We start from the raw sequence: 25848 nt of genomic DNA, 5'->3' as shown, positions 1-25848 counted from the left end.
AATACCTGCGCACAATGTCGCTTACATAAACAAATGTCAACAACAACATACAAGTTACCAGAATCTCTTCTGGCTCCGCTTGCCACCTCACTTCACTTTCTTGCCTAATTGGAAGTCTAGTCAATCATACTGAATAAGTAGTATTAAATTAGTGATCAGTCAAAGCCAACCTTTTAAACAATCAAATAACTCAAATTTGTAGTAAAATAATTGTCATTTCAATATTGGGACGTAACAGGATATGCTCACAATAATCTCTCACATCATGCAGACTAAATTTATTATTACAGGTATTTACAAATGGAATTAATAGTTCTGAAAGGATGTCCCGAAGCAAACCAATTTTTATCTGATTATTTGCTTAGGACACCCGGTATATAGCCATTAACCAATTCCGTTGATTTCAGTTAATAAAAGCGGATTATATAGTTTTTCAGTTAGGGACTAATTTCGATGGTTTTACAGTTGAAAATCACCGTAAATGTTAATAAATAATTGAGAAAATTCCAGGATTTAGCCGTTTCTGAGATGCGCTAATTTACGGGAAATTGGGGTGTTGTCAGAGGTCTTTGAGCAAGGCCGATTTGGCAGTTTTCAGCTTGTCAAGCCGTTTTAGGAGGTGCGTGTTGGATGTTTCCAGCTCGTCGGCTCGGTTCTGCGCCTCCCTTGCCTGAAAATATTAAAATTTCAGATTTTAAACGAAAATGCACACAGAAGTCTCGACGCGTACGTAATAATATAAACGCCAAAAAAACAATTAACAATAGGGCACAAAACACCGAAAGAACAAGCTAGGTAACTCAATATATTTTTTAATTAACTAGTTTGGAATATAGGTATATTAGCTTATATAACGAGACAGTTACTACACAAGATGAGATTTTGTATAATGAGAAACTGCAGTAACAGAATGGGATTTAAGACACACTTTTCTGTCATAATTACCAATTAAAATAAGCTATTAGCTATGCTCAGACTCAGTGTTCTCAATGGACGAAATGTCGCTAAGAGAAGAATCCTGCAAAACGGAATTGAAAAAAAAATTCTTATCTTTTGCTCATATGTAATTGAATTCTTGTCCAATGACAAGAGCTGTGAAATTGTAAACTCACCTCTCTTTGAAGCTTCCTCTTTTCGGCCTTCAGGGCCTCCTCAGACTGCTCAGAGACTTCAGCAGCAGTTTTATACCGAATCACTTGACTCTCTAATCTGGCAACGGTGGCCTGCAGCGTCGCCACGTCTTGCTCTGCTTTCTGTGCTCGAAATTTATAGTCGGCCAATTGTTTACTTACTTCACCTAAAAAAAAAAAAAAAGTTAAAGACATTACCCCCATTGGGAAAAACGCAAAATGACTACAGGAACGTTGAAGTCCAATTGAATAATGTACTATTTTATTTTCCATATCAAGATTTTTAAGAATATATTTGCGAAAAGGTACCAACGCAGAGCTTTACATAATTAGCCCGGAGAATTTCACGGTAGTTAATATTAACAAATATTATTTCTTATAAGAAAAGTTTCATCAATTTGAGAGTCAGTCAAATAAAGGTGCTTACGCTGCAGGTCATCCGGGTCGTACTCTGATAACGGCCCGTTCAGGCTCGCCCCAGATTTCCTGCGTCTACTTCGCTCCTCCTCTAATTCTAATTTTAAACTACTAATTTGATCCTGCAGCTCTCCTCTTTCTTTTGCGAAATTCGCTAATCGCACATCTGCAAAATAGAAATAAATCATACTTATGCCAAGCAAAGCAAAATCGTTTTCTTACCGAGACTGCCATCGCCGCCCTCCAACAAACGAGCATTTTCCGCTTGCACCAGCGCTTTCTTAGGCGGCTGGCCCTCCTCTTCTGGGTCCCCACACACTATCACCAGCCCCTTGCCCGCAATCAGTCTGTCTCTTTCCTCCAATTCGAACTTGTACGCCTCCAGCTCCTGTTTGAGCTGCTGATGGAGCCGTTTAAGTTCTTCGTGCTCGCGACACTTGTCCCGGTGTTCCCTTCTCAGTTGGGCGTTCTCTTCTTCCAATTCCTCGATCCGATCTTTGAGCAGCTCAAGCTGATAGGTATGCGCAGCTTTATCGTTGTCCAGCTGCGCGTTCGCTATCATTGCTTTCCTGAACCGCTCCTCTACCTCTTTGAGTTCGGTCTGAACATTGAAACAAGTTAGAATCACGTTGTTTTGCATTTTAATGACTGGTGATGCATTTAAAAAAATCGTGTCGGTGCGAGTTTAATTTGGATAGCTGACAAGTATTTCCACATGAAAAATTATTACAATTTTGACCAAAGTTGGCAATGAGCCATTAAGTTAGGCAAGAATGGAAGAAGTTACCCTTAAGTCTCGTAAGCTGTTGTTGCCCCCACTATCTTCGACTGAATCCTCAGAATTTCGCCGGCTTGCAGGGCGATGTCTGGCCGCTCCCGAAGACCGACTTCTACCGCTCCACACGGGTTCAGTGGAAGCTGCCGCCATCATGTCAAATTGCCGGTCGGCATTCTCTTCCTGTTCTCTTTGCATGCGTTCCAGTTCCCGCATACGGATTTCGCGAGCTTCCGCTCGAGCTTGCCTTTTCGCCCATAATCGGGCTTCAGCCTAAAAAAAAACTTTTTGTTATGAAATTAAAGTGAAACATTAAAATAAACATTTTAATTAAATGTATCAAGTTTAGAAAGAAAAAATTTTCTCAAAATTTAAAGTTCTGCAACGCCCGTTAGGAAAACCTAAAATGTCTCTAAACAAATTGAAGGTACTCTATATTTCAGCAATATTTTAACACAAAATAACCAAATTCTGAAAATGTAGTCGTTTTATTGAGATCTTTAGTTGGTAAAAACTTAAAATGACTAGCAATTCTAGAAAGGATGGCGTAAAGGAGGATCACACTTAACATTTCCTATGCAAATCCACCACTGCAACAACGTTTATTTCTACGTAAAGCGTTATTGCGAAATAAAATTTAAAAAAAACTATTACTTAAGTAAAACATTCCAACATAATTTAAATCGCTATTATGCTGTGAATCTAGCTGATAATCCCCTAATCATATCAGCATCTAAAAATACCCAGAACAAGGAAACGTACGTCTCTATCTCTCTTTATCTGGGCCGCATACTACTTACTTCGTTGCTCGAGGATAACATAAAGTCGTTAATAACATCACTTTCGTCCAATTTGTTAGTCATCATGGCATAATCATAATTCAGAAAACCGTTGGTATCAATGAAATCCGAACTCGTTTCACTTTCCTTTATACCGTCTTTTAGCTTATTATTGTTCAATTCTTGCACTGACCCATGACTTTGGAACATTTTATTGTATCACTAAAGGCACTAAAATGGTTCCATACGTGGCTGTAGCCAATGAGGTACTACTGTCAACCTTAACTTATCACTATTGGTTTTTGAGAGATAAGAAACAGTGTACCTAAAGATGAACGCACTTTTGGGTACTAAAAATAGCTTGTATTTTTTCAACCGGTTCCGGAAGTACCAGTTCTTGAATAGCCGTCGGTGTAACGCTGAGAGGTGGAGTCACTACTAAAAATACCTATGTATGGTACGTTGGATAATATGCAATTAAGTAAACTTTTATCGTTGTTTTGTTTAGATTGTTGTAGCAAATCTGTGTATGACCTAAATTGTTACTCTATTTTACGATGACTATGGCAATACATTACAAAGGCGGATTTCCATCACTCACGTTTTTCTTTGCTGTGGCAACCAATAAAACTCCATTTGGGTTCTCCCATGCGGGACTCTCTTCCTCTAAGCAATCGGTCAACGAGGGACTTCGGGATAAAGTATTCAAACCGCACAGACAGGGCATTTTTCCTTCAATAAGCGATAGCACGCGCGTACTGCAGAAACTCACACCCAAAATTATCATATTGCGGTCACAGATTTGTGTGATTAACACGATCGTTATCGCCTAATTTTATGTAAACGTCACGCAACGTTTTTCCAGACGAAATCGATGAGCGCTCTAGGAGCACTAACCTCTGGAAGAAAAGCCGGCTAGACGACTGCATGAAGCAGCTGACGACGCGCGTCTTGACGCATAATGCATCAGCGAGGAGGTACAGGGTGGCTCTTTGAAAGTTCGAAATTGCATCTGACAAAATTATAGGACTTTCTATAATAAGACTTGTAGATTGAACGTAAAAACGGGGGCTTTGCTATAAATAATATGCCGGCAAATGAGTTCGTGCAACGAGGAGGAAAAGTTTTTGATGGAAAATATTTTCTGAAGGAGCGTTAGGCACCTAAGTAAATACCATTTCCGAGACATGTAGTAGATGCTTAAGAGCTTCTGATTAAATTAACTAAAATAGAGAGGCAAAAATAAGTTTAAATCGCAGAACTATGGTTAAAGAAACCATACAAGCGGAAATAGTATTAAAGGCCAAATTATTGGTATAGATAACCTCAAACATAGCTTATTATTCTGACCCCAAATCTAGGAATATTTCTTAGTAAATATACACTAGATATCTAAATTGTCACCATAAATTTCTCATCTCACCTGTGATCAAATGTCCTTAACATCACAAAGTGATGTCATTTTAATAAAAGTATTGATTATTTAGTTTAATGTACTGATAACTTTATCTGGAAGATATTTTTCATAGAAACACAGAGACTAACCACTGCCTCCATTTTAATGTTTCTGTGTGAATTGCCCTCTTCATAAAGTTACTGAAACTATTCTTTGCGGGCTCTAAATTATTTGATTTTATGTGGACTCACCTCCTTTGCTATCTGATCAAGAGCTTGGTCCTCTGCAGATGATTTGGCAGCGATTCGCCTTCTACCACCACCTGCACCATCCATGGTCTGATATACAGAATAAAATTAATTCATTCTCTTAAACTTTTGGAAACCGTTTCACCAAAATTAGCTTGATATTAAAATAAATAGTCAATTAGTAATTTTTCCTTATCAAATCCGTTATTGAAGTACTAGTGAGTTTAGTAGGAATATAGTTTCCAAAGAAATTATTGAGTGATAACTGTTTCAAGTTAACCAAAGCTTTATGTTGTATAGGTAAATCTGCCAATGAGTTACTGATATATCCTGCAAATATTTAAACCTGACAGATAGCAGTGTTAAATTACTATATTCATATGTACCCAAATTAAAGTATAGTTCCAAAGGAACTTAAATATTAAACATAAAGAGATAGAAGAAATTGTGGTTCTCATAACACAAGCATCCATATCCCCAAAAAATTAATGAACTTCCTATTAAACAATTATTTCTTGGGAAAGGAATTACTTCAGTGGACAATTAGGTTGTAATTCAATAGCACTTGCAGGTGTCTAGCAAAGACCTTCGGAAAGTTGGCCAATTGCCAGCAAACCACCTTGGTACTTACCGAGGCTTATTAAGACACATTTAACGGTAGTTTGGGGCTAGTTTGTCTTTTGCCGAGCATTTTCGCTCAACAATGATTCAACAAAATCGATGGTCGCACAGAAATCTTGGGAAGGGTGTTGTTGACTGTCCCTGAAGAGTCTTCTATCAGGGATAAGAGAGCACGGGAACTGCCCGATACGCACGGGCTAAACTATCGGTTTAAGGGTCAAGAAATTGTGATGCTTCAAGCGGTTGCTGGGGCTTAATATCGAATAAATTTGGAAAAATTTACACATGTGTGTCGTAAACGGATGACGACATTTCCTTTTTGACTTTTCTCTTGCGATCGCGACCGGGATCACTGCTGCCATCTTGACAACGACAGAAAAGTGAATTTCCAGAATATATATTTTTATTTCACTTTTCTCCATAGGTAAATTCAGGTGAGACAGAGAGGAACATTGTTCTTTAATTAGGGATATTCGTAGAAATTCACTAGAAGGCAGGAGGCATTCGTAAGGATGCTGTTGCCATGTGATGGCAACAGCGAAATTTCTGTTGGCAGTTGCTCCCTTAAAACATTAATTAAATAAATTTTAAAATTTTTATGTTCATAATCGCTTTTTGAAAAGATATTCGATACATTAAAAATGAAAAAAACTTAGATAAACATTAGTAAGTTTACTATGTGATAGTTTGCTTAGGGTTCGTCTTTCTTTTCCCATTTTTAAGTTATTTGGGGTACGTCACTTCACTTCCTTTATTATAATTTGAATACTCTAATCAATTAAAAAACTTTTTCCTTCAGACTTTTTTTCTCATTTCTCATATTTTTTTAGTTTTTTGCAGCGTATCAAAGCATTTAAGAATTTACATAATAGTTATTTCCACATGGGAAACGGTTATGGTGTTCTTATGAATTTTAAATATGTAACGAGGTATGGTAGAAAGAGTATTTCCTACTATTTAACATTAAAAATAGTCTGTGTTCTACTGTTTGATAAACTATTTTTTCAATGTGTGACATTAATATGAGAAAGCTATTTCACACATTTTTTCATTTAAATTGAATCGAAAAGTGACACAAAAAATAGCTGGATTGCCATATTTCCATATTTGGGAACTTAAAATATGGCTTATTGGTTACTACTGTCTCTGTATTTTTGCGCCATCTGTCAAATTTGACTAGGTTAATTATTTTAATTTAGTAGGTCGGAGAATGTGCGGAAGTTGGTACAAATTCCTCGGCAGTTTGACTGCAACCTAGTTTTTTTGGTAAAAATATGCCCCGTTCTAAAGATCCTCCAAAGGTGCCGCCGCATTATTTCCACGAGCTGCCTCAAGAAAATGAAGAACGTCTGGAGCGCCTATTTATCAAGTTGGACAAGAACGGGAACGGCCGTATCGACATCCACGACTTGTCAGCCGCTTTGCGGGAACAGGGGGTAAGCCAGAAGTATGCCGAGAAGTTCATTAAACACAACAAAACCGCCACCGGAGACTTAGCTCTGGCCGACTTCATTTACTATGTCAGGGAACATGAGAAAAACCTGCGTCTACACTTTGCTAGTTTAGACAAAAACCGCGATGGTAAAATTGATTTGGAAGAGCTCATTCGAGCCTTTAATGATCTGGGAATACCTTTGGAGAGACAGGAGGCCATCAATTTATTGCAGAGAATGGATCAGGATGGTAGTCTTAATATTAGCTATGATGAATGGCGAGATTTTCTTTTGCTGGCGCCAAGCAGTAACATCCAAGATCTAATCACGTACTGGAGGCACTCAACTTATCTTGATATTGGTGAGGATATGAACATTCCTGATGATTTCACTCTGAGCGAACTGCAGTCAGGGAAATGGTGGAGGCATTTAGCAGCAGGTGGTGTTGCTGGGGCCGTTTCAAGAAGTTGTACAGCCCCTTTGGATCGACTAAAGGTGTTTCTGCAAGTACAGCCTTCCAAGCAGAAAATTGCTGATTGTTTGACCAACATGGTGAAAGAGGGAGGTATTACAGGCCTGTGGAGAGGCAATGGGATGAACGTGCTCAAAATAGCCCCAGAGTCTGCACTCAAATTTGCTGCATATGAACAAATTAAACGGCTCATTAAAGGAGATTCTAAGGAATCCTTAAGCATTTATGAGAGGTTTTTTGCAGGGGCTATTGCTGGAGGTGTTAGCCAAACCATCATTTATCCTCTAGAAGTTTTAAAAACTCGACTAGCACTAAGGAAAACAGGACAGTACAGCAGTATTGCTGATGCAGCTTATAAGATTTACCTGTCTGAAGGTGTAAATGCATTTTACCGAGGCTACATTCCCAACATACTAGGCATTATCCCTTATGCAGGCATAGATTTAGCAGTGTATGAGACGCTCAAACGAAAGTATTTCAAAACTCATTCAACTGAGGAGCAGCCAGGATTTTGGATGTTACTCGCTTGTGGTAGTGCCAGTAGTACTTTAGGACAGATGTGCTCTTATCCTTTGGCATTAGTACGAACGCGGCTTCAAGCCCAAGTGATTCACACCTCTATTGATTCCAGTACTGCCTCCATGTCTGGGGTGATTCGTACCATCCTCCAAAAAGAGGGCGTGTTTGGACTTTACCGTGGGATTACGCCAAATTTCATTAAGGCGATTCCGGCAGTGAGTATAAGCTATGTGACGTATGAATATGCCAGTAGAATTTTGGGCATTCACATGACATGATAGTCAAGGATTTTAGGAAATTTATTTATTTTTAATTGTGATTCTAATAAAAGCCGCTATTTGAGAGGGTTAGCTTGATTCCTCTCTGAGTATTTCCACTTTGCGTTCTTGGAATATTTATATAAGACAACATTTCTAGGTTTAAGAATGGGTTCTGTGATAATTTATAATATTGTAGCTAGTACTAGATAGGCCTTTGGCAAGGTGGTGCTCCCCTGCAAAGGCGGATTTAATTTAATTCCATTAAAAGGTTAATCTATTAATTGTGGTTTATGTTACCAGTAAACTAAAATCAGTGTTCAAGACTTCTGGACCTCATATATCAATGCTTTAATGAAAATAATGTAGACATGTGTCTAGCTACGCTTTAGTACTTTGATTGTCGGAATAAAACGATAGTGCTTATCAGCAGCAAGCATTTTTGTTGGAAGTCACTACATACTTGAAGTTTGTTGTTGACTCACTTGGGAGCACCCCTTGTATTACCCAGAAAGCGAAAAATTATAAAGGATCTTCATTTATTGTTTCAAAGCAATTTGAGACGGCCAGGCATATTTTTTTAGCCTACAAGATGCTTATTAATAGTGAAATACCATGATTTTGTTGCTATATGATTATTTATTTGTGAGTGGGAAGATTTTTTTGCCTTTATTGTTTGTCTGATTGTTTGTTTTCTCCTGCATACACCTCTATTCCACCCTGTCCTGTGATGTTATTGCATAGGTAATTCCTACTGCTTGCTTTAATTCCATTTTATTTTAATAATTTATGTTTTCCTAATAAGGATTGCCGTTTTTTTACATAACATTATTTATATAAAATTAAAGTTTTAAATGTTCCGAGTTTTGAACTTTATCATAATCTTTAACCGAATACTCAGTCAGTGTTTGTAAATTCGCCAGTTTATTCAGAATTAATAAACCATTGTTAAAACTAGTACTGGTATTTTATAACTAGAACAAGATACCTCTGGCTCGATCGAGAATTCCGTCCTATTAATCTAATCATCCTTGTGAGTCATCATTGACATCCGGAAGTTTTATATGGACTAATAAATTTTACGTACATACTATAATAATTTAGAATCATGTGTTTACGAAGTGCGAAATATCCATATAACAGTTGAGTAGATAATGTAATACGTTTTACAGCTATCAAGTGATTTCCTCGTGCCATACACGTAGATTTTTATTTATTTAATTTAATACTATTAGACTTTGAGATCGGAAATATTCTATCAGGATTTATTATCGTTTATTCGCTTTATGACGCACTTAACTAGGGGAACTCCAATCGACAAATTACAAAGGTCAGCGTCTGGATTTTGTCACGTTTTCAAATAACCATTCGAAGGCAGACTCTGAGAGCAATTTATTTTTCAAGGGGTACGTAATAAATACAATGAAATAACATAGATATAGCATTGTATAGGAATAGGTTCTAGCACAAGTAATAGTTTATTCTACTGGCCTATATATGAATATACAAATTTAAATACAATGTAAAAGATTATACTCCTTCAGGAAATTACCAACGAAACGAGTTAAAACTTCGCTTTTTTAAAATTTTGAGATAATTTTCAAGATGCCGCTCAAGATTGCAGTGGCTTTATATACGAGAAGCCTTTTAACTTTAATTGATTCTTTGGCTTTGGTACAGTAGCAGAATTTTCGTTGTTTGTACTACACCCGGAAAATGGGTTATTTTATTATACCCACGTGCATTCAAACAGTGTATTCAATTTTCGCATAAGAAATATATGACTCATGTCATGGCATCTGGAATACATGCAGTAAAACTGATTTGGGAATGAAATCAAAATGGTTGAAATAGCACAGCACGACTATCTGCAACATCGGCAACCACACATCTAGAGCCAAATAATATTGTTAGTGTAATTATTATTTCTTTCGCCATTGTCAAGAATAACGAATAACCTTCCTTAACAATAAACAAGGAATATCTTCAATTATGCTTACATTTGAACTTCAAAATGTGGGAACGGCAATATTAATATTACCGTGATATTGCCATTTACTACTGAAAGTTATACCAAAATTTGAAATTTGCTTAATTGTCGTTTTTTTGAAAATTCAGATCAAAGAAAAGGGAACTTATAAAGGGTAAAAAGTGTGTGCTCTAAAAAATTAAAAAACTTGTGCTCAATAAACAATGTTTATTTAATATCTCCAAACATTTCACTTTAATCGGTAAAGGACTAAAAGCAACTAACTACAGGCTTGTTAAGACAAAATGATATATACTAATACATATCCCATTCTACTTACAATCGACTTCCAAGCCACTGAATGTACATAAGTAACTGATGATCATCAAAAAAACTTCACAATAGGCGATGAACCGTAAAAGTGATTTATTAAATAAAGCCATCATCACTCGCCTAACATTGACAATAGCAAAAATACGCGTCTGATATTTTAACGCCTACTTGAGGTTTTTTTCCATTATCACCCTTTACATATAAATGTCTAACTGATTGGTAAACCCAACACTATCAGACGTTTTTTCATTCTTTGGGAATCACCCCACTCTGCCAAATCAAACACAATAAATCACTCTTAAATCAGCATTTATCACCCCGTAATTCCCCATAATTGTATAATTGTTTTCACCTGGATAATAAACTAAACAAACTCTTCTGGGTTAAAATTACTTCTTAGACTTAGACTAATGTGATCGTTTTACTACTCGGTTTCAGCAGGAGTCTCTGTAGGCTCTGATACACTAACCACAGTAGCTGAAGGCTCTTTATGGGTCTCAACAAGTGGTGGCTTTGAATCAGGCACTGCAGCCTGCTCAGTTGATTCACGGGCGCTAAAGTCCAATAATTGCGGTCCTGGGTCATCTATTTCGTCACGTAGAGGTGTACCTCCACCTTAAGTTAAAAGACGTAAAGGAAATCCTTAAATTAAGCAAAAGATCTTTACCGTCACCGGTTGTTGCAGCAAAATCTTCACTTCCCGGAGGCCCATCGATGCTTTCTCCTTCCCATCTAGAGCGGCTCTTTTTCCTACCTCGTCCTGCGCGTCCCTCGAACTCCTCTCCCGGAGGGCCTTCGTCGAATGGCGCTCCTCGGCCTTCAAAGAAGTCGCCTCGTGCTCCACGATTTCCACGAAAACCACGTGCTCGACCACGCCCAAAGACGTCACCAAAGGAACGACCTCTCGGTCCACCTCTATAGAACTCCGGTGGTTCGAAGTCTGGATTAAAGCCGTCTCGGAATGGAGGTCCTAAAAAGTAGTTTTCTAAACCTAATTTTTCTTTAATCTCATCAATTTGGAGTGATGCAAAAATTGAGGATAAGAAAATTATAACCTTTATTAATTGAATATCTTATATTATGCGTTACTCAATTGCGCCTCTCTTTTACTTTTAAATTTTATTTAAATCTTTTACATAGCTTACCTCCCCTGCCCCTAACACCGCCCCTATTGAAGAACGCTCTGCCACGCATTCGCATGCCCCGTGGAGCAAAATCTTCTCTGGGTGGTCCAAAATCATCTCTAGGTGGACCAAAGTCGTTCCTTATTGGCGGACCAAATTCGTCTCGCATTGGAGGCCCGAAACTTTCATCCATCATTGGCGGAGCGAAGTCATCCCGCAGGTAAAAATCGGGTCCTCTCCCACGTCCTTGGCAATAGGAAAATTAGAGAGTAAAAAATAATTTTATGAATCGTTATCTACCTCGTCCACGACCTCGTCTTCCTCGGATGAATCTATCTGGAGGTCCATCAAATCCTCCAGGAGGACCATCAAATCCGGAGCCAAAATCGGGTGGCCCATAACCCGGAGGGCCGTCCATGATTATATCTGGAGGAGGGCCAAAATTTTCATCTCCAAATAGTGGAGGACCTACAGAGTTTCTTCAGTTACGCTCCGAAAAAACGAAAAAGAAAACCCTTGACTTCACTAACCTTGGCCCCTAAACCGAGGACCTTCCGAATCGAATCTTCCATCAGGTCTATAAGGGTCATCAAAGCTTTGTGATCCAAATGTTCCTTCACTCTCAAATCGCTGTCCTTCGTATCCGAATTGATCACGACCGAAGCTTGGATCGTCCCTATATCGCTCATCAAATCTACGAGCTTCAAAATCAGGCTCAGGAAAATCCATTAAAGCGTCACTTTGCATAACTGTCTGGGATTGACCTGCGTCTATCTGGTTTTCAGACCGATTTACGGGACTTGGATTTCTAGTTTCCGAAGGGGAGTTCGTTTCCGGTTTCAAAGGATTTTCGTCTATCATAAAATTACTGCTGTACACGGCCCTATGATCTGTTATTATTAAGCTTACCACCGACCCCTGGGGGGGGTTCAAAGCGCAACCCCTCCTCTTTAGGATCTTCATCTTTGGCTTCCGATGGTCGTCTAGGTGGTGTTTTTCTTTCTACCTTCTCGTCAAATTTAATACCTAAGATCAAATTTCTTCATTCAAATTTCCTATGTTATCAATCAGAAACAAAAACTTACCAGCCATCTCTTTCAATCTCTCATTCAAATTTTTCTCCCTCTCACTCTTCTCCCTTCCATCCGGTTCTCTTCTCTCTGGGCAATCCCTGCGACTTCTGTCATAATTATTTTCCCTTCCTCCCCGCCGATCAAAACGATCTTCTCTGCGATCCGAATTCCACCTAACACCAAAAAAGGAAACAAAAATTGTATGGAAACCATAGTATAACAATCGAATGCATTACCGGTTTCCGCGATCTCTGTCGCCACCTCGTCTATCTCTATCGCGTCCACCTCTGAAATCACGATCTCTCTCGCGTCTGTCTCTATTGTTTTCACGTCCTCCACGGTCGTTTCTCTCCCTGTCTCTAAAAATTACGAGTCTAAACTCAACATTATGAAACATTTTTTAAGTGGTAGTATTTGAACCTGTCTCTGCTGCGACTTCTTCTGCGGCCCCTTTCCCCACTTTTATCCCTCCTGTTATCCCTTTTTCCAGGAGAAAAATGAGAATCGTCCCGCCTGTTATCTCGTATAAAAGGGCCGCCCAATGGTGGTAAATCACTCAGTAGACTGGGAGGGGGCTTATTGATATCGGTATGTACTGAAAAACATGGCGAAACTGAATGCAACCAAAAAAATTGACTTAACTTCAGTACTATGTTTTTCCTTAACATATGACGAATTTACATTCTAGTTGCGAAATTTCCTTCAGCTCGGTAGTGTAACATGTTTCTGACTACAATTTTTCCCAAAATACCGATAATTATATTTTTTTATAGGTACAAATAACCTCCCAACTAAGATTTATATCCAGAACTCAGTACGACTTTATAATTTTGCCCTCATTGGAAATTTGATAATTTAAAAAAAAGGCTTAGGATAATAAAATTATATTAAGTCCAATGGCTTAACTCTTTTCTGAGGAATTAATATTTTTCAAAAAGTTGAATAAAATTCTTTTTACTTCCTCCTTTACACTAAATACGACTCTGTAACTACTTAAACGACGTTGAGATACACATGATTTAGTGAATTATAAAAGTTATAAAATCACATGATATCTAGAGATGTATAAAAAATATAAACGAAAGAACTGATACGTACTAGCATCCTCCATCTCCACGTCCATATTATCGTCCATGCTGATGTGCAATGGGGGCGGCGGCTGATTCATGGATATGCCGGGAGGCATGGTCAGGGGTGGCCCTGCCAAACTCATTAGTGACTCTGGGGGAGCAGGTTTCGATTCTTGAGGCAAATTGGGTGGCATAAATCCAGGGGCACCTAAATAAAAAAAAATAACCACCAGTGGCTCAAGAATGTGCTGCACAGCAACCTTGAAAAGGTGAATTGATTCCCAGCCCTAAACCCTGAATCATAGGCGGGGGAACTGTGGGTGGCGGTGCCATATTGGGTGGTGGCACGCCTAAGGTTAAATTAGGTACATTCGGCAAAACTCCCAAGAATCTATTGTTCATTTGGAAGGGATTGACTAGCGGCAACATGGGCGGCTGCATGAGGGTAGTTGGTGGCATCGGGGGAGGCTGACTAGTGTCGATGGTGGAGTGATTATTAGAACCGTCTCCCACTAAGAAAGTACCTAATATGTATTTTTGATACGCAGCGATTGGAGATTCCATATTACTTCCGAGCATATATGGTGAAGCTTCTACAGGCTGGTTTTTCTTATTGTTATCCTCCATCTTTTTTCTCATCCATTCAGGCATGGTGTCTTCGTCGATCATGCCTGAAATATACCTTCAATACACGTAAAAATACGCAATCAAACCGAACCACCTCCGTCTTCTAAAGCATCCAAATCCATATCTTGTTTCAGCTTGTTGTAAGGAATATAAGAGACACCCAAATCGCCCTCCCAATAGTCCTTAAGATCCTTTCCTTTGACGCCTTTGCCCGGAGCCCAAGCCAGCTAAAACAAAAAAAAAACGAATTAATTAACATTATTGTTGATCGAAAAAAAATTCTTACGGTCATGGCTCTTCCATGCAAATTGTAATTCTTCAATTTGGTCAAACAACGGGCTGCGTCCTGTCTTCGATGCATAACGATAAAGGCGCAGCCTCGAGGAATAATCAAGTCAATACTAATGATATCGCCATATTCCCCGAAAGTGTTGGAAAGATCGTCTTGGTGGCACAATTTGGACAAGTGTCCCACCCATAAAGTTGTACTGCAGACTGCGCAAAAGGTTAAAAAAAAAGTGGCATTGGAAATATGGAACTTACCACTTAAATGATTGCTCTTGATCACCGGCAGGCCCCTCTTCTTTCTCTCTCGATCCTTTTCACTCTCCCTTTCCTTCTTGTCTTTTCTATCCTTGGATCTGGATCTATGTCTGCGTCCACGTGATCTAGATCCAGACCTCGACCTCGACCTCCTCCTTCTATCTTTGTCTCGACCTCTAGAACGAGACCTGGACCGGCTTTTTTTTCTCTTCGAATACCTCTCATCTTCCGAATGCGAGTCATCATGGTCTAATGTTATGACCTAAGAAAAAACAATTCTTAACTGTTTTTGAACAAAGTTCCAAAAATTTTACCTCAACTTCGTTGTTTATCCCCGCGAACATCAAATTCGCGTCGAAGCCTAGTCTCAACTGCTCTTCCGGTGGAGGAGGAATAAAATGTAGTCCTCCAATCAAAGACGAACTTTGCTGCGTTACTTTGAAATCACACTCGGCCGCAAAGGGCAAATTCTGCAAAACCCAAATTTAGATTTTTCTTCACAAACACCATAAAGTAAACTTGCAGGAACAGTTTGGGCCAAGTGTTTGTCAAACTCATCCTCCTGCATCTTCATCTCATGTAATTTTCTCAAGCGATCATTTTCAGCCTCAGGCCCGCTTACAGCGCCGGCTAGAGTGCTCTGAAGTGTCTGCAGCTGCCGCAACACCTCAGGATTAGTTAAAAGGCTGCAAATTGCGTTACATATTTTGTATGGTAATAGCGAACACAGCGCATAATAGAAAAACGAATAAAGGTAAAGATAACCAACATGGATTAAATAATTTAATAAGATAAAAATTAAATAAGATATTCGGACTAGTGATCTACTCTAATAGTTTAAAACAAGCAGTTTTCATCTTTCCTAAAATAGCTGTACCTTTGAATTTCTTGAAGGAGAGGGTAATCAACAAAATGTTGTTATAAACCTTAATGACCCAGTGGGCTATATACAGTTGTCATCCTCCTTACTTTTACAACATGAGGATATCCGCAGATGAAAATTGAACTACTTAATGTTTTTTTTTTTGTATATAGAGTATTTGGTAACTCGATACATTCTTTTAATGAAGTAACAGAGCATGAGGTAAGGACTAAATTTAACCCAACTTACCTGTACCAAAGTCGATAATAACAAAGATACAGGGTGTTAAAGTTGAAAAAATAAATCACATTTTCTTTAATATCTTGTGATTTCTTCCAGATCATTTTGTAAAACTGTATATCCGGAGGTTTTTTGGGACAAGAAATTCTAATTTATGCACCATTTGTAACCAAACACTCTGTATATTTAAAAAGAAACGTTTTATTTTTACCTCGCCACTGATTCGGTGGCTACAGGGGCTGTCGCAGAAGGACGAGGACTGGGATTGACTTCTTCCTCATCGTCCCCATAGTCGAAATCCAACAATTTACGATCGAAATGCACTTCAGGCCGTGACGTAGGATCTGTACCTTTGGTGAGCAGTCTTTGCAGCTGCTGCAATTGCTGCAGGACTGGATCTGTTATGTTCTGTAAAGACGAATTAAAATATTGAAAACTGTTCCGGAAAATCTTACACGTAGATTTGGCACAAAACCTTTGTCTAAATAAGTTGTTTATTTGGACGCAATGAAAGGCACAAAAACTTAAGGTATATATCCATATTGGGCGTAAACTGTACTAAATCTATTACAGGGTCTATCCTTTCATAACTGTTGATAGTTTTTCACTTGATTGGCCTTTTTAAGAGTTTCTTTTATTACAAGATGTTTTCAATAAACCGATTCAATATGGTCAATAGCAACAAAGTTTACCTCTAAACATAATGTTACTAACATAACTTCGCGAAAGGATATTGAAAAGTAATTACCACTTTAAAGTCCTGAATTATGTGTTGTCAACGTTAACTGCAAGCTACTTTCCATAGAAAGATTAGAATAGAGCCTGGTGGTTTCTGTGGTAACTAGATTGATATTAATAGCATTTATAATAAATGAGTAACTATTCCATAATTGGAAACAGTTCAAAACATATATACAGGTTGGCCCACTTGCATTGTAAGGTTTTTGTGGATGTTTAGCTCATATATAAAGACTCCCAGATAAGAGAGCAATAGGAACGCGCCGGAGCCTGGATCGCAAGAAATTTTCCGAAATCGGTTAAGAGAAAATATTTATACAGTTTTTGTGCTTTAACAAATTCCATAATTTTGCCAGCATTCAGAAATCATCTGCGACTTTCTCAATAATCGCCAAAATACATCAATATTCTTAATTTTATCTAGAAGATATTTCCGAAGAAAATAAAAAAATGGTCGAAATTCCTTTCCATCTTCCTCTTTCTCTTTTCCACCTGTGTTGAAGAAACTGAACCTCATTAAGGATTAATAAACACTTTTATCTGGAAGATCATATCCGTAGAAATTATGAGATTAATCGCTGCTGTCTGATGATGATAATGGTGGTGGGGAAAAGGCGGCGAATGCGGGAGTGCCTTTACCACGTATATGACATAGCGTTGGGCTCCCCACGTCTCGCCTATGTGGAATTACAGTGGTTTCGTTGACTTGAGGGAGTCGACCAGTCTATTTGGACATAACTTCTTGTTTTTGTTGAGCAGCAGAATTGGTTATGCCAAGTACTGCACTCTGGCATGCATTAAAATTGAATATGCCACTAGCACATCTTCATATGTCTCGTCGTCATCAAGACTTCTCACGCAGTCCTTAGTACTACCTATCGGATGTTTACAGTGTTGAAAGTGACAGTGGCCAATCACTTCGCGAAGTCGGCCACCACCCTTCTAATCTTGATTTAGACCCGAAGGACAATCCTCGCGAGCCTGACATTTTAAATTATCTAGCCATGCAAGAACATCCGCTCAAGGCTTCGATCTTAGTATAGTGTGTCTTTATTTTCTCGTGTCTATGATAAATACTCTACACTACAAGAAATTTAAATGACGTCAAAATTGTTCAAAATATATCAAAGTGCTGTTAATTTTGCCAACAAGATTGTTTTCGTAAGGGCCTAGACGGTCAGGTTCTTGGTTTCTTTGAAAACTAACTTGATTAAGTTAACAGTGCATTATTTATTACGTTCTAAATGGCATGGTTAACAAAACTTTGATACTTTGGCCCTTAAGGTCGTCTAATCAATATACGTTAACTTCAACTACGAACGGATTTCCATAAACAGGTTAAATTGCGACCGGTGTTGAGTCAAATTCTTGATTTCTGTAGAAACTAGATCGATGTTAACGTTAACAGTACATTATTAATTTGACCATTAAGGAGATAAACGATTGTTGATGCAAAACATCAAAACTCTTGTAAAATTTTTGCTCTAAAAATATAGATTTCCCAAAGCTTTTAACAAACAAAAATAACATTTCTAGTACACCCTCCATATTTCACCAATACTTATTTAACCGAAAATTAATCTGGAATAAGTTCATTAAGGTATTTAACAATTTAAAAATGATTATCTCAACTGTTAATAAGCACATAAAAAAGGCCTGTTCCAATCTACCTTGAAACTATCTCAAAAGGGTTAAAGAATCCTTCTAAACGATTACATTGCTCATTTTGAATTCAAATTTACAATTTGAGTTGCAAAGGATTCTTACGTCATTCTAGGATGACATCCTGACTAGCCAGAATAAACCTAACAGGTCATCAAGTATCATTGTAATATATCAAATTTAATGTCATGATATTATCACCCCAAGATGCCACAAACACTTTATAAGATAATTTTGGAGCTCCCGCTGATATTATACAAATGAACTTATTACAGACGTATTTCTGTAAAATAAGAGAAAAGAAAAATCGAATTTTTTAACCTATTGGTGAGCAAAATGAGACTAAAATATTATTCTCTAATATGAGAGTATTCAGCCTAATTCACACACAATTCAATTAATCCTCCAATTAATCCTCCGAGCCCAATTTTGCCATTTCAATAATTTAAGAAAACAGAAAAATGTCTGTTTCTATACAACACACTTGGGGAGTGTTCGATATTCTCAAGTGACAGTCCTTCAAAATTTTCTAAAGGTCATGTCACAGCAAAGATTTGCGATATTTTCATTAAGTGAAAAGTATGGATTTTGACAAACTAGCTCTGATTGGTCGAACGAGAGTGCTGTTAGCAATGTCAAAAAACCAACATGAAAGGATACCTATATAAATATATAAGGATACTAACACGCCTCATAATTATTTAAATTCAGAATGATAATTCAATATGGAGCGTGGGGTAATGTTATTAGATGAAAACGATGATTTGGAGCCGATCGATCAGTAATTTTCAATGAATCAGATTGGATGGCTATCATCGAGAATCAACTAGTTCCAAATCATCAATTCCCAATAGATCTAGTACCAATGCATCCACAAACAAAAATTAAATTGCATTGCACTCTTTGGACGATCATTAATTTTGACAATGTCTTAGAATACTATTTAACAGATGCAATTTTTCGTATTCCATAAGTGGGCGATAGAAGCACTCAATATATAAACCCGAACTGACATCTTGCGCAAATTGACAACCAACTTTGCAGTTACCGTTGGTCAGTCTTATGATGGCACTGTCAGTCTAAACAAATAAAGGTGGCCTTACTTCCAGCTTTTCAATTTAGCCCCGGTTAAAGGTAAAAAATTGGCTACCGTTATCGGTCCTTTATATAATGAGTGCCTTCAGTTTTTAAGACTTACAACAAGTCAAATTCAAGCCTTTAAAGTTGAATTAAAGACCATTCGCAATTCCCCGAAAGACCAAAACACTAACTATTTAAAGTTTAACCACATGCTTTAAACAAATGATTCATAAAAAATATTGCCATTGCAAATAGGTCACAAAAATTATGCAATGCCCATTATCGGACGGAATTACAACTCAACGAGGTAACTTCAATGAAAGCTATATCTATAATAATTGGAATGAATAATAATGTAGTGTTAATGGTGTTACTGGGAACATCAACATATCAAATGCATACTCCTAAGCCTACATTGCAACAATTAACAGCACAACTTGAAATTCAATATAAACTGATAAACACGCATTAACCCCTAGGGAGAAAAACATTTTTCTGTCAAATAAAGCCGCTTTCGTGTCCTTCCGGTAGTCGCCCTTATTAATTATCACAAAACCGAAACTAACCAAATTAGGTGTGGCCGCCTCTGCCGTGGTTGATTGGTTGGCCTTGGTGGGGGTTCTTTGAAGAGCCGGCGAACCTATCATGAACAACTTATTTAGACAGTGGCGTGCGCATCGCAATGTGCCAAATTTGCGCAATTTTTCCTTCATATTTCTCTAATCCTTTCTGCGATCGATACAATTCCAAAATATATCTTAACAATAATATAATCAAACGTCAAATTAATGGCATTGGTCGATTGGAAATTTGAGGCTTGATTACGGATAAGTACGAACAACTAAATATGACTAAGAGAAAAAAAATTAATGTTCTAAAGTCTTCTGAACAAGATGGTGAATGCCCCTAATACCATTCTAGTTGTTCCTACTATTTATGCTACTAGACTTACCTTTAAGCTAAGCCCCAGTCAAAGTCATCCGGCGCTCTCTCCCCAATTTAAACCTTACCTTTGTCATTTGACTGGGGCGTGGTGGGCGAATAGAAATGGGCGAATACGCAAAATAATTATGCAAAAATAAATTTTGAAAAACCCAAGAAAAATTCCCCATTTTGATGCTCAAAAAGTCCATTGATCTGCTACATAGTTCCTAAAAGGGGCTTTTGGAAATAAAAATCTAGATTAGATTGATCCCTGTTAACTGATTTTGGCTGGCGGATTAGCTGTCGTATCAATATACATTCATGTAACTGGTTAAAAAATCAGTTGATAGGGAAAAATCCGATCTCTCTACCAAACCCTGTTCACTGTACCTTTGAATTTTACAGATAACAAATTTGAAGCATACCCAACAAAAGTTAATACTAAGGCTAAGTTATTGAACCGTAATTGACTTGGTTCATTTAAATCCGATTTTCATAAATTGAACCCACAAAAAATGTATTGGTGCCACAATAACGTCAATCTGACAAACCAATTCCATATATACATATACATATATACATACATACATACATACATATATACATACATACATACATATATACATATATATATATATATATGTGAATCAGGTTTAGGAGAGCTAAGCTCAAGTCATGATTCAACTAATCAGCCCTAATATAGTAATTGGGGATTAATGATAAATGGACAAAACTTCAATTTGCCTTACTTTGCTCAAAATAATAGTCCCAATACAGACATACATTTGTGCATTATTATGAGTTGAAACAGAAGGACAATTTAATTATGTATCTCTCTCTCTATATATATATATATATATATATTGGCAGCACAACCAAATATTACAGATGAACAAAAATAGTAGAAATATTGGCATGGAATTTAGAGCTGATTAGCAAACACAAATTTCTCCAAGAATGCTGCAGCTTTTTGATAAATTCATATCAAATATAAAATTGCAATTTTAACATGAGGTTTTGCACTTGTAGATGTAGCTGGAATTGACTTTGAATATTAATTTTCATCAGAAAAAAATCAGAAAAAATCTTTTAGATTTTGCATTTAAATTTCCATGAAATGTCCAGCAATTTTATTAACGTTTTGTAGTAAAAAGTGCAAGTCTCCTCTCCTCCATCTCGGTATCATTGGCACATTGCAGAATACACAAATTCAGTGTTAAAATTAATTTTACCAACCTTTCACAACTTGTTGCGGTTGTGATCCATTGGTTTGCAAAACCGGAGTGCTCTGCTGCTGGATCTGTTGATAAATTGGATTGTTGGGGTCTGCCAGATCGAAGAGCGGTTGAATATCTTCTGGTGCAAACACTTGGTTCTTTTGCCACAAATTCAACACTCTGATGATTTTACTCTGTAAAGTTACATTGTCTCTCAGAATAGATCTTCATTGCACTTCAAGTTAGATTCATCACAAAAAATATAGATCACTTACTTTGTCTTCAGTTGGGCACTTAAACAAGTTGACAAAGGTCTGTTGTAGGTTTTTCGAAAATCTGGGTGCAAACACATCTTTCTCAGCCCCAAATTGATGCCTAGATTGCCGGACTATAGAGTCAATCACATATAATCCAGGAACTTTGTATTCTGGTTTGCACTTAAGAATGAATTTCTCCACACTCTGCACCACATGCTTATAGAACTTGATGGCCTTTATAGCACCTCTTGTGATAGCTGTCATTTTGGCTTTTGATATAGGAGGTTTCACTTCATATAAAGAAGAAAGCTGTAATGGAATGAAAGGTCCTGTAAATTGGGATTCAGACAGCTCTTGATGGAAGAGATCATAGTTCAACTCTAAATATGCTAATAACCTGTATAATATATCAACTTTTTAACAGTAAAATTTGAGTCAACAAAAATACAATAAAACAGTTTTGTTAACATTTAACTTAATAATATTTAACTATATTGAGACATTACTCTTCACCTTCTTCACATTATGCTGCTACATATTATCCATATTTTTTTAATGAATTATATGAGGTCAACAGACATCTTCCTTTAAATATAAATTACTTTTATCTTTCTCTTACTTATATTCGAGATTTATACTTTATGTATATAATAGAAACAAGGGCCTTGAGACAAGGTACTCAACTGCCGAAAGAAAAGAGCAAAAACTAATGGTTGAATAGAGATCTATATATAAGATTGCAATTTTTTTTATCTATCAAAATAGCTACTGATTATCATTAGCATTTATATAGATAAAATTGACAATGAAGGTTGAAAAATGCGAAAATCTACTACCAATTATGAGATGTTATGTCAATTCTAAACTGTAATATTTACTATTATGATATAAAGCCCAAAACATGCACATCACATTGTAAACATTAATTTAGGCCAAAATCCGATATTTTCTTGAAAAAATGAAGTGAAAATGCCGGGAGGGGCACATGTTTGGGGCCACTCAATGCACAGTTAACAACGAACTTACCTCCGAATTAAAAGCTTTTACAGCTTCCATGGTGGCAGTTATTGCTTCTATACGTCCTCACAAGACACTACCACATTTAATTTGCACTAGAACCAGATTAAATTAACTGAAAATTAATGAATTTGATAAGCATGTTCTCTTGCGTGAGAAGTGGACGCCATTTTGCGTATTACCTTTGACGTTTGTGACGTTTTCGTATAAAAGTTGTCAAGTTAATCAAAATTTCTATAACCTTATTTAAATATTCAAAAATAAGAATTATAAAAGGAATAGGGCAACGCCACTGAGAGGTTCATTTCAGTTAATACTTATTATCATCCTGCATTATATCCAACAAAATTAACAAGGTGTAGTGTGAGAAAACGACAAAAAGAATTGAAACAACACATTTAATCCAAAAGCAAATAATAATCAATTATTCAGTAAAATATTAATGATACATGATCCAAAAGAAAGCCAGAGGAACGCTAAAATAATTTTAAGAAAAATAATAAAATCATATGATTTGTCTAATCGTCTTTAAATAAGAAATTAAATATGTAGTAGCAAGGGTCTAACAAGAATATTTTGAGGAATTTTTTTAACTTCTCAATTCTCGACAGAGCTAGATACCAAAATAGATCCTGTGAGACCCTCTGAGTCCAGACAGAGAATGTAGACCATCCGAAATTATACATTTTGACTGTAAATATTGACTTGTAAAAAAATATATATCCAATAAAAATTCAAGTACATGTCAAAGTTCTATCATTATATAACAAAACAAGGACTTAACATGTCTCAAGATTATCTAAAATACTAGATTAATTTTAAGTAATGTAAATACCAAACCCATGAATTAATGATAAATAAATGGTCAATGAAATACGAAACTATTGTACACTGGATGACGTCATAATGAATATTTTCTTAGTTATATTTTAAATACTTTCAAAATTATCGTCATAACGCAATTTGTTAAAAATGGTGATAAGTAATAAAATAAAAAGCTTCTCAGTATGGTCAGACCTCAAACTAATTTGTTTTTGATCAGCTGTTTGAGATTGAGAATATAACTATAACCTAAGAATCTTAGCATAAAATTTTAAGCACACATACATTAAGGTTTTATTTTAGTTTTCTGATTATTACACACAAAAACACATTTCCTAACATGTTAAATTTTTTTAATTTAGTTTGCATTTTCAGACATAACCCTGGAAAAGGTAGGTAACTCCCCCATTCTATATTATCAAAATAATAAAAGTTCACTCCAAAACTTCTTCAAGCTGAGAATTTTGTGATTGTATCTTGAGGTGTCCAATGATGTTAATATTTGAAACGTGACAGGTCCATTCTACACTTCAAAATATAAGTTTTTCACTGTAACATATTTAAATATATGGTGAAGTCAGAAAAAAAAGAAGATTATTGATTTAAAAAACATTTTTTTGAATACATGTTTCCCTTCATTGTTACTCCATGAAAAAAATTACTATTACTATGCTTATGATCTAACACTTTGTTTAGTTCAAGTTTTGTCGAATATCACATATTTCAGCATGCCTGAAATACTAGTAAGGATTCGTAACACTTAAAAATGAGGCAAACACACTTTTCCCGCAAATAGTTCTGAGATTACCGTAATCCATAAGGCGCCTACAAACAGAATGTAAGAAATTCCAACTTGATGGCTGTTGGGAAGTTGATAAGGTTGTCCTCCTATTTCATCAACATGGAAACCCATTGGAAAGATAACTGCAGCAAGACAAAACAATACCACTGAAACAATTTAAGTCATGTCAACCTTTAGAATGGTCACAGTTTGTGTTGAAACCTAAATGGTACCCATAGTTGTTAATGAAAGAAAGATACATTTGTAGTTTTAGTAGAAACATTCCTACCAACAAACACTAATTGATTTGAATATTTTTGAACAAAAAAGTAAATATTCTTGGAATTAAGGAAATCTTACTTGCTGTAAATCCTACCCAGCGAGCATATGGAACAACATTTCGGTCCCAGTGTGATGATGCTAAGAGAATAATGGTAGTAGTAATACATATACACCCCACAAAAATGCAAACCAGGGCTAATAACCACTCTGGCTGCAAGTCAGGTGTAAAACAAATCTGCTCTCTTTTGTAGAGAGTCATGCAAGTAGACATTAGGCCCATTCTTGTTTCACCTAAAGCAAAAAAAAATCACAATTGTCTTCATAACTTCAGTGGTCTTATTTGATACTTATGAAAACCCTTGTGTGAACATTAGTGAAGATCTAAACTCCAGTTTTATGGTACTTAAATATACGTTATTAAATATTTATTTTTTACCTCCAACATCTGTGACTATCCAATCAGGTCTGGCCAAACTTACAATGGCAAAAATGTCTGCAGTCATAAACAATGTTCCAGATATTAAAGTTAACTTATCCATTTTGTGAACCTGGTTAAATCGTTGTGACTAACAGACCAAGTCAACCATCAACTCATCTCTTTCACTTTTCGTTTACAATATTGTTAAAATAATTATAAATAATTCAGAATAATATATCGTTCACGTCAAATAGTGATTATTTTTTTAATTGTTAATTCTACGTCAATGTCACGTCTATGACTTAATAGTAAGTCAAGATTCTTTGGAAACCAGAAGACCAACTATATATGAGAATTCCGGCAACATTGGATGTGGCGCAACCCTTATTAGGCAACATATAATGTTTTTGTATTTTGTAATAAAATTCGGGTCGAAATTAGGTAATGCTATGCATATTGTAATAAACTAAGACATTAATTTAATACGGGGCAACTAACTTATAAGTAAAAAATATTTAATTTGTAAATAATATAATTGTATTTTTCAACTTGAGTCCAATGTTGCTTTTCTCCATCATGTCTGGCACATAAAAATCCATTAACAAGATTCATGATGCTGACCTGAAAATTCCCAAGATGTATCAACACGAAATTTATGGAGAAACAACGCAGAACCGGTAATCGTAGTATTTGAACAGAAATGCGAAGAAAATATAGAATTCCAGAAACAGGAAAATAATTGGAAGAAAACTTTCTTGGTGG

At 36.5% G+C, this 25848-nt stretch overlaps 4 protein-coding genes across 8 annotated transcripts; 1 reads left to right on the top strand and 3 right to left on the bottom strand.

Annotated features, from left to right (window-relative positions):
• Positions 1–263: 263 nt before the first annotated feature.
• LOC136341184 (leucine-rich repeat flightless-interacting protein 2) lies at positions 264–5708 on the bottom strand. 4 transcript variants are annotated; one of them, XM_066285867.1, is made up of 7 exons: positions 5377–5708; positions 4749–4835; positions 2335–2595; positions 1770–2148; positions 1558–1713; positions 1113–1297; positions 264–670 (listed from the first exon to the last, which is right to left on the bottom strand). In XM_066285867.1, the coding sequence occupies exons 2-7, from the start codon at positions 4830–4832 to the stop codon at positions 560–562; spliced, it is 1176 nt and encodes a 391-aa protein (XP_066141964.1). In that variant the 5' UTR covers positions 4833–4835; positions 5377–5708; the 3' UTR covers positions 264–559. The 4 variants fall into 4 exon arrangements, with proteins under 4 accessions (XP_066141964.1, XP_066141963.1, XP_066141962.1 ...); XM_066285866.1 differs by lacking the exons at positions 4749–4835; positions 5377–5708 and adding exons at positions 946–1018; positions 3123–3453; XM_066285865.1 differs by lacking the exons at positions 4749–4835; positions 5377–5708 and adding an exon at positions 3703–4001.
• An 837-nt stretch (positions 5709–6545) lies between these two features.
• Positions 6546–9004, top strand: SCaMC (Short Calcium-binding Mitochondrial Carrier). Its single transcript, XM_066285863.1, has one exon. It carries the CDS (start codon positions 6641–6643, stop codon positions 8066–8068), a length of 1428 nt encoding a protein of 475 aa, XP_066141960.1. The 5' UTR covers positions 6546–6640; the 3' UTR covers positions 8069–9004.
• Positions 9005–10224: 1220 nt separating this feature from the next.
• Isha (Insulator su(Hw) mRNA adaptor) lies at positions 10225–22969 on the bottom strand. 2 transcript variants are annotated; one of them, XM_066285854.1, is made up of 22 exons: positions 22793–22969; positions 21785–22075; positions 21529–21703; positions 19935–20008; positions 16100–16296; positions 15310–15472; positions 15101–15256; positions 14787–15048; positions 14530–14738; positions 14338–14470; positions 14186–14287; positions 13877–14128; positions 13645–13824; positions 12967–13141; positions 12783–12920; positions 12559–12719; positions 12383–12499; positions 12004–12327; positions 11774–11941; positions 11495–11719; positions 11017–11319; positions 10225–10964 (listed from the first exon to the last, which is right to left on the bottom strand). In XM_066285854.1, the coding sequence occupies exons 1-22, from the start codon at positions 22820–22822 to the stop codon at positions 10774–10776; spliced, it is 4026 nt and encodes a 1341-aa protein (XP_066141951.1). In that variant the 5' UTR covers positions 22823–22969; the 3' UTR covers positions 10225–10773. The 2 variants fall into 2 exon arrangements, with proteins under 2 accessions (XP_066141951.1, XP_066141952.1); XM_066285855.1 differs by having other exon boundaries at positions 12783–12905.
• Positions 22970–23936: 967 nt separating this feature from the next.
• On the bottom strand, positions 23937–25366 carry LOC136341185 (uncharacterized protein C16orf52 homolog A). The gene is made up of 3 exons (XM_066285868.1): positions 25105–25366; positions 24747–24959; positions 23937–24553 (listed from the first exon to the last, which is right to left on the bottom strand). The coding sequence occupies exons 1-3, from the start codon at positions 25205–25207 to the stop codon at positions 24366–24368; spliced, it is 504 nt and encodes a 167-aa protein (XP_066141965.1). The 5' UTR covers positions 25208–25366; the 3' UTR covers positions 23937–24365.
• Positions 25367–25848: the final 482 nt, after the last annotated feature.

The sequence above is a fragment of the Euwallacea fornicatus genome, chromosome 9 (assembly GCF_040115645.1).
Source record: "Euwallacea fornicatus isolate EFF26 chromosome 9, ASM4011564v1, whole genome shotgun sequence".
NCBI lineage: Eukaryota > Metazoa > Arthropoda > Insecta > Coleoptera > Curculionidae > Euwallacea > Euwallacea fornicatus.
Note: the sequence above shows the minus strand (reverse complement) of the source record. Positions and strands in the feature narration are given on the sequence as shown.

Bases quoted from the DNA above. Each gene is read 5' to 3' on its own strand.
- LOC136341184 (XM_066285864.1), bottom strand. From the start codon at position 3,311: ATGTTCCAAAGTCATGGGTCAGTGCAAGAATTGAACAATAATAAGCTA. The intron at 1,714-1,769 runs GTAAGAAAACGA...TCTATTTTGCAG, and splicing joins GGGCGGCGATGGCAGTCTCG to ATGTGCGATTAGCGAATTTC. The intron at 1,298-1,557 runs GTAAGCACCTTT...TTTTTTTTTTAG, and splicing joins CGACCCGGATGACCTGCAGC to GTGAAGTAAGTAAACAATTG.
- SCaMC (XM_066285863.1), top strand. From the start codon at position 6,641: ATGCCCCGTTCTAAAGATCCTCCAAAGGTGCCGCCGCATTATTTCCAC.
- Isha (XM_066285854.1), bottom strand. From the start codon at position 22,822: ATGGAAGCTGTAAAAGCTTTTAATTCGGAG. The intron at 15,473-16,099 runs GTAAAAATAAAA...CGCAATTTGCAG, and splicing joins GCCACCGAATCAGTGGCGAG to CCTTTTAACTAATCCTGAGG. The intron at 12,500-12,558 runs GTAAGTTTTTGT...ATTTGATCTTAG, and splicing joins GAGATTGAAAGAGATGGCTG to GTATTAAATTTGACGAGAAG.
- LOC136341185 (XM_066285868.1), bottom strand. From the start codon at position 25,207: ATGGATAAGTTAACTTTAATATCTGGAACATTGTTTATGACTGCAGAC. The intron at 24,960-25,104 runs GTAAAAAATAAA...TTTTTGCTTTAG, and splicing joins GATAGTCACAGATGTTGGAG to GTGAAACAAGAATGGGCCTA. The intron at 24,554-24,746 runs GTAAGATTTCCT...AAATTGTTTCAG, and splicing joins CTGGGTAGGATTTACAGCAA to TGGTATTGTTTTGTCTTGCT.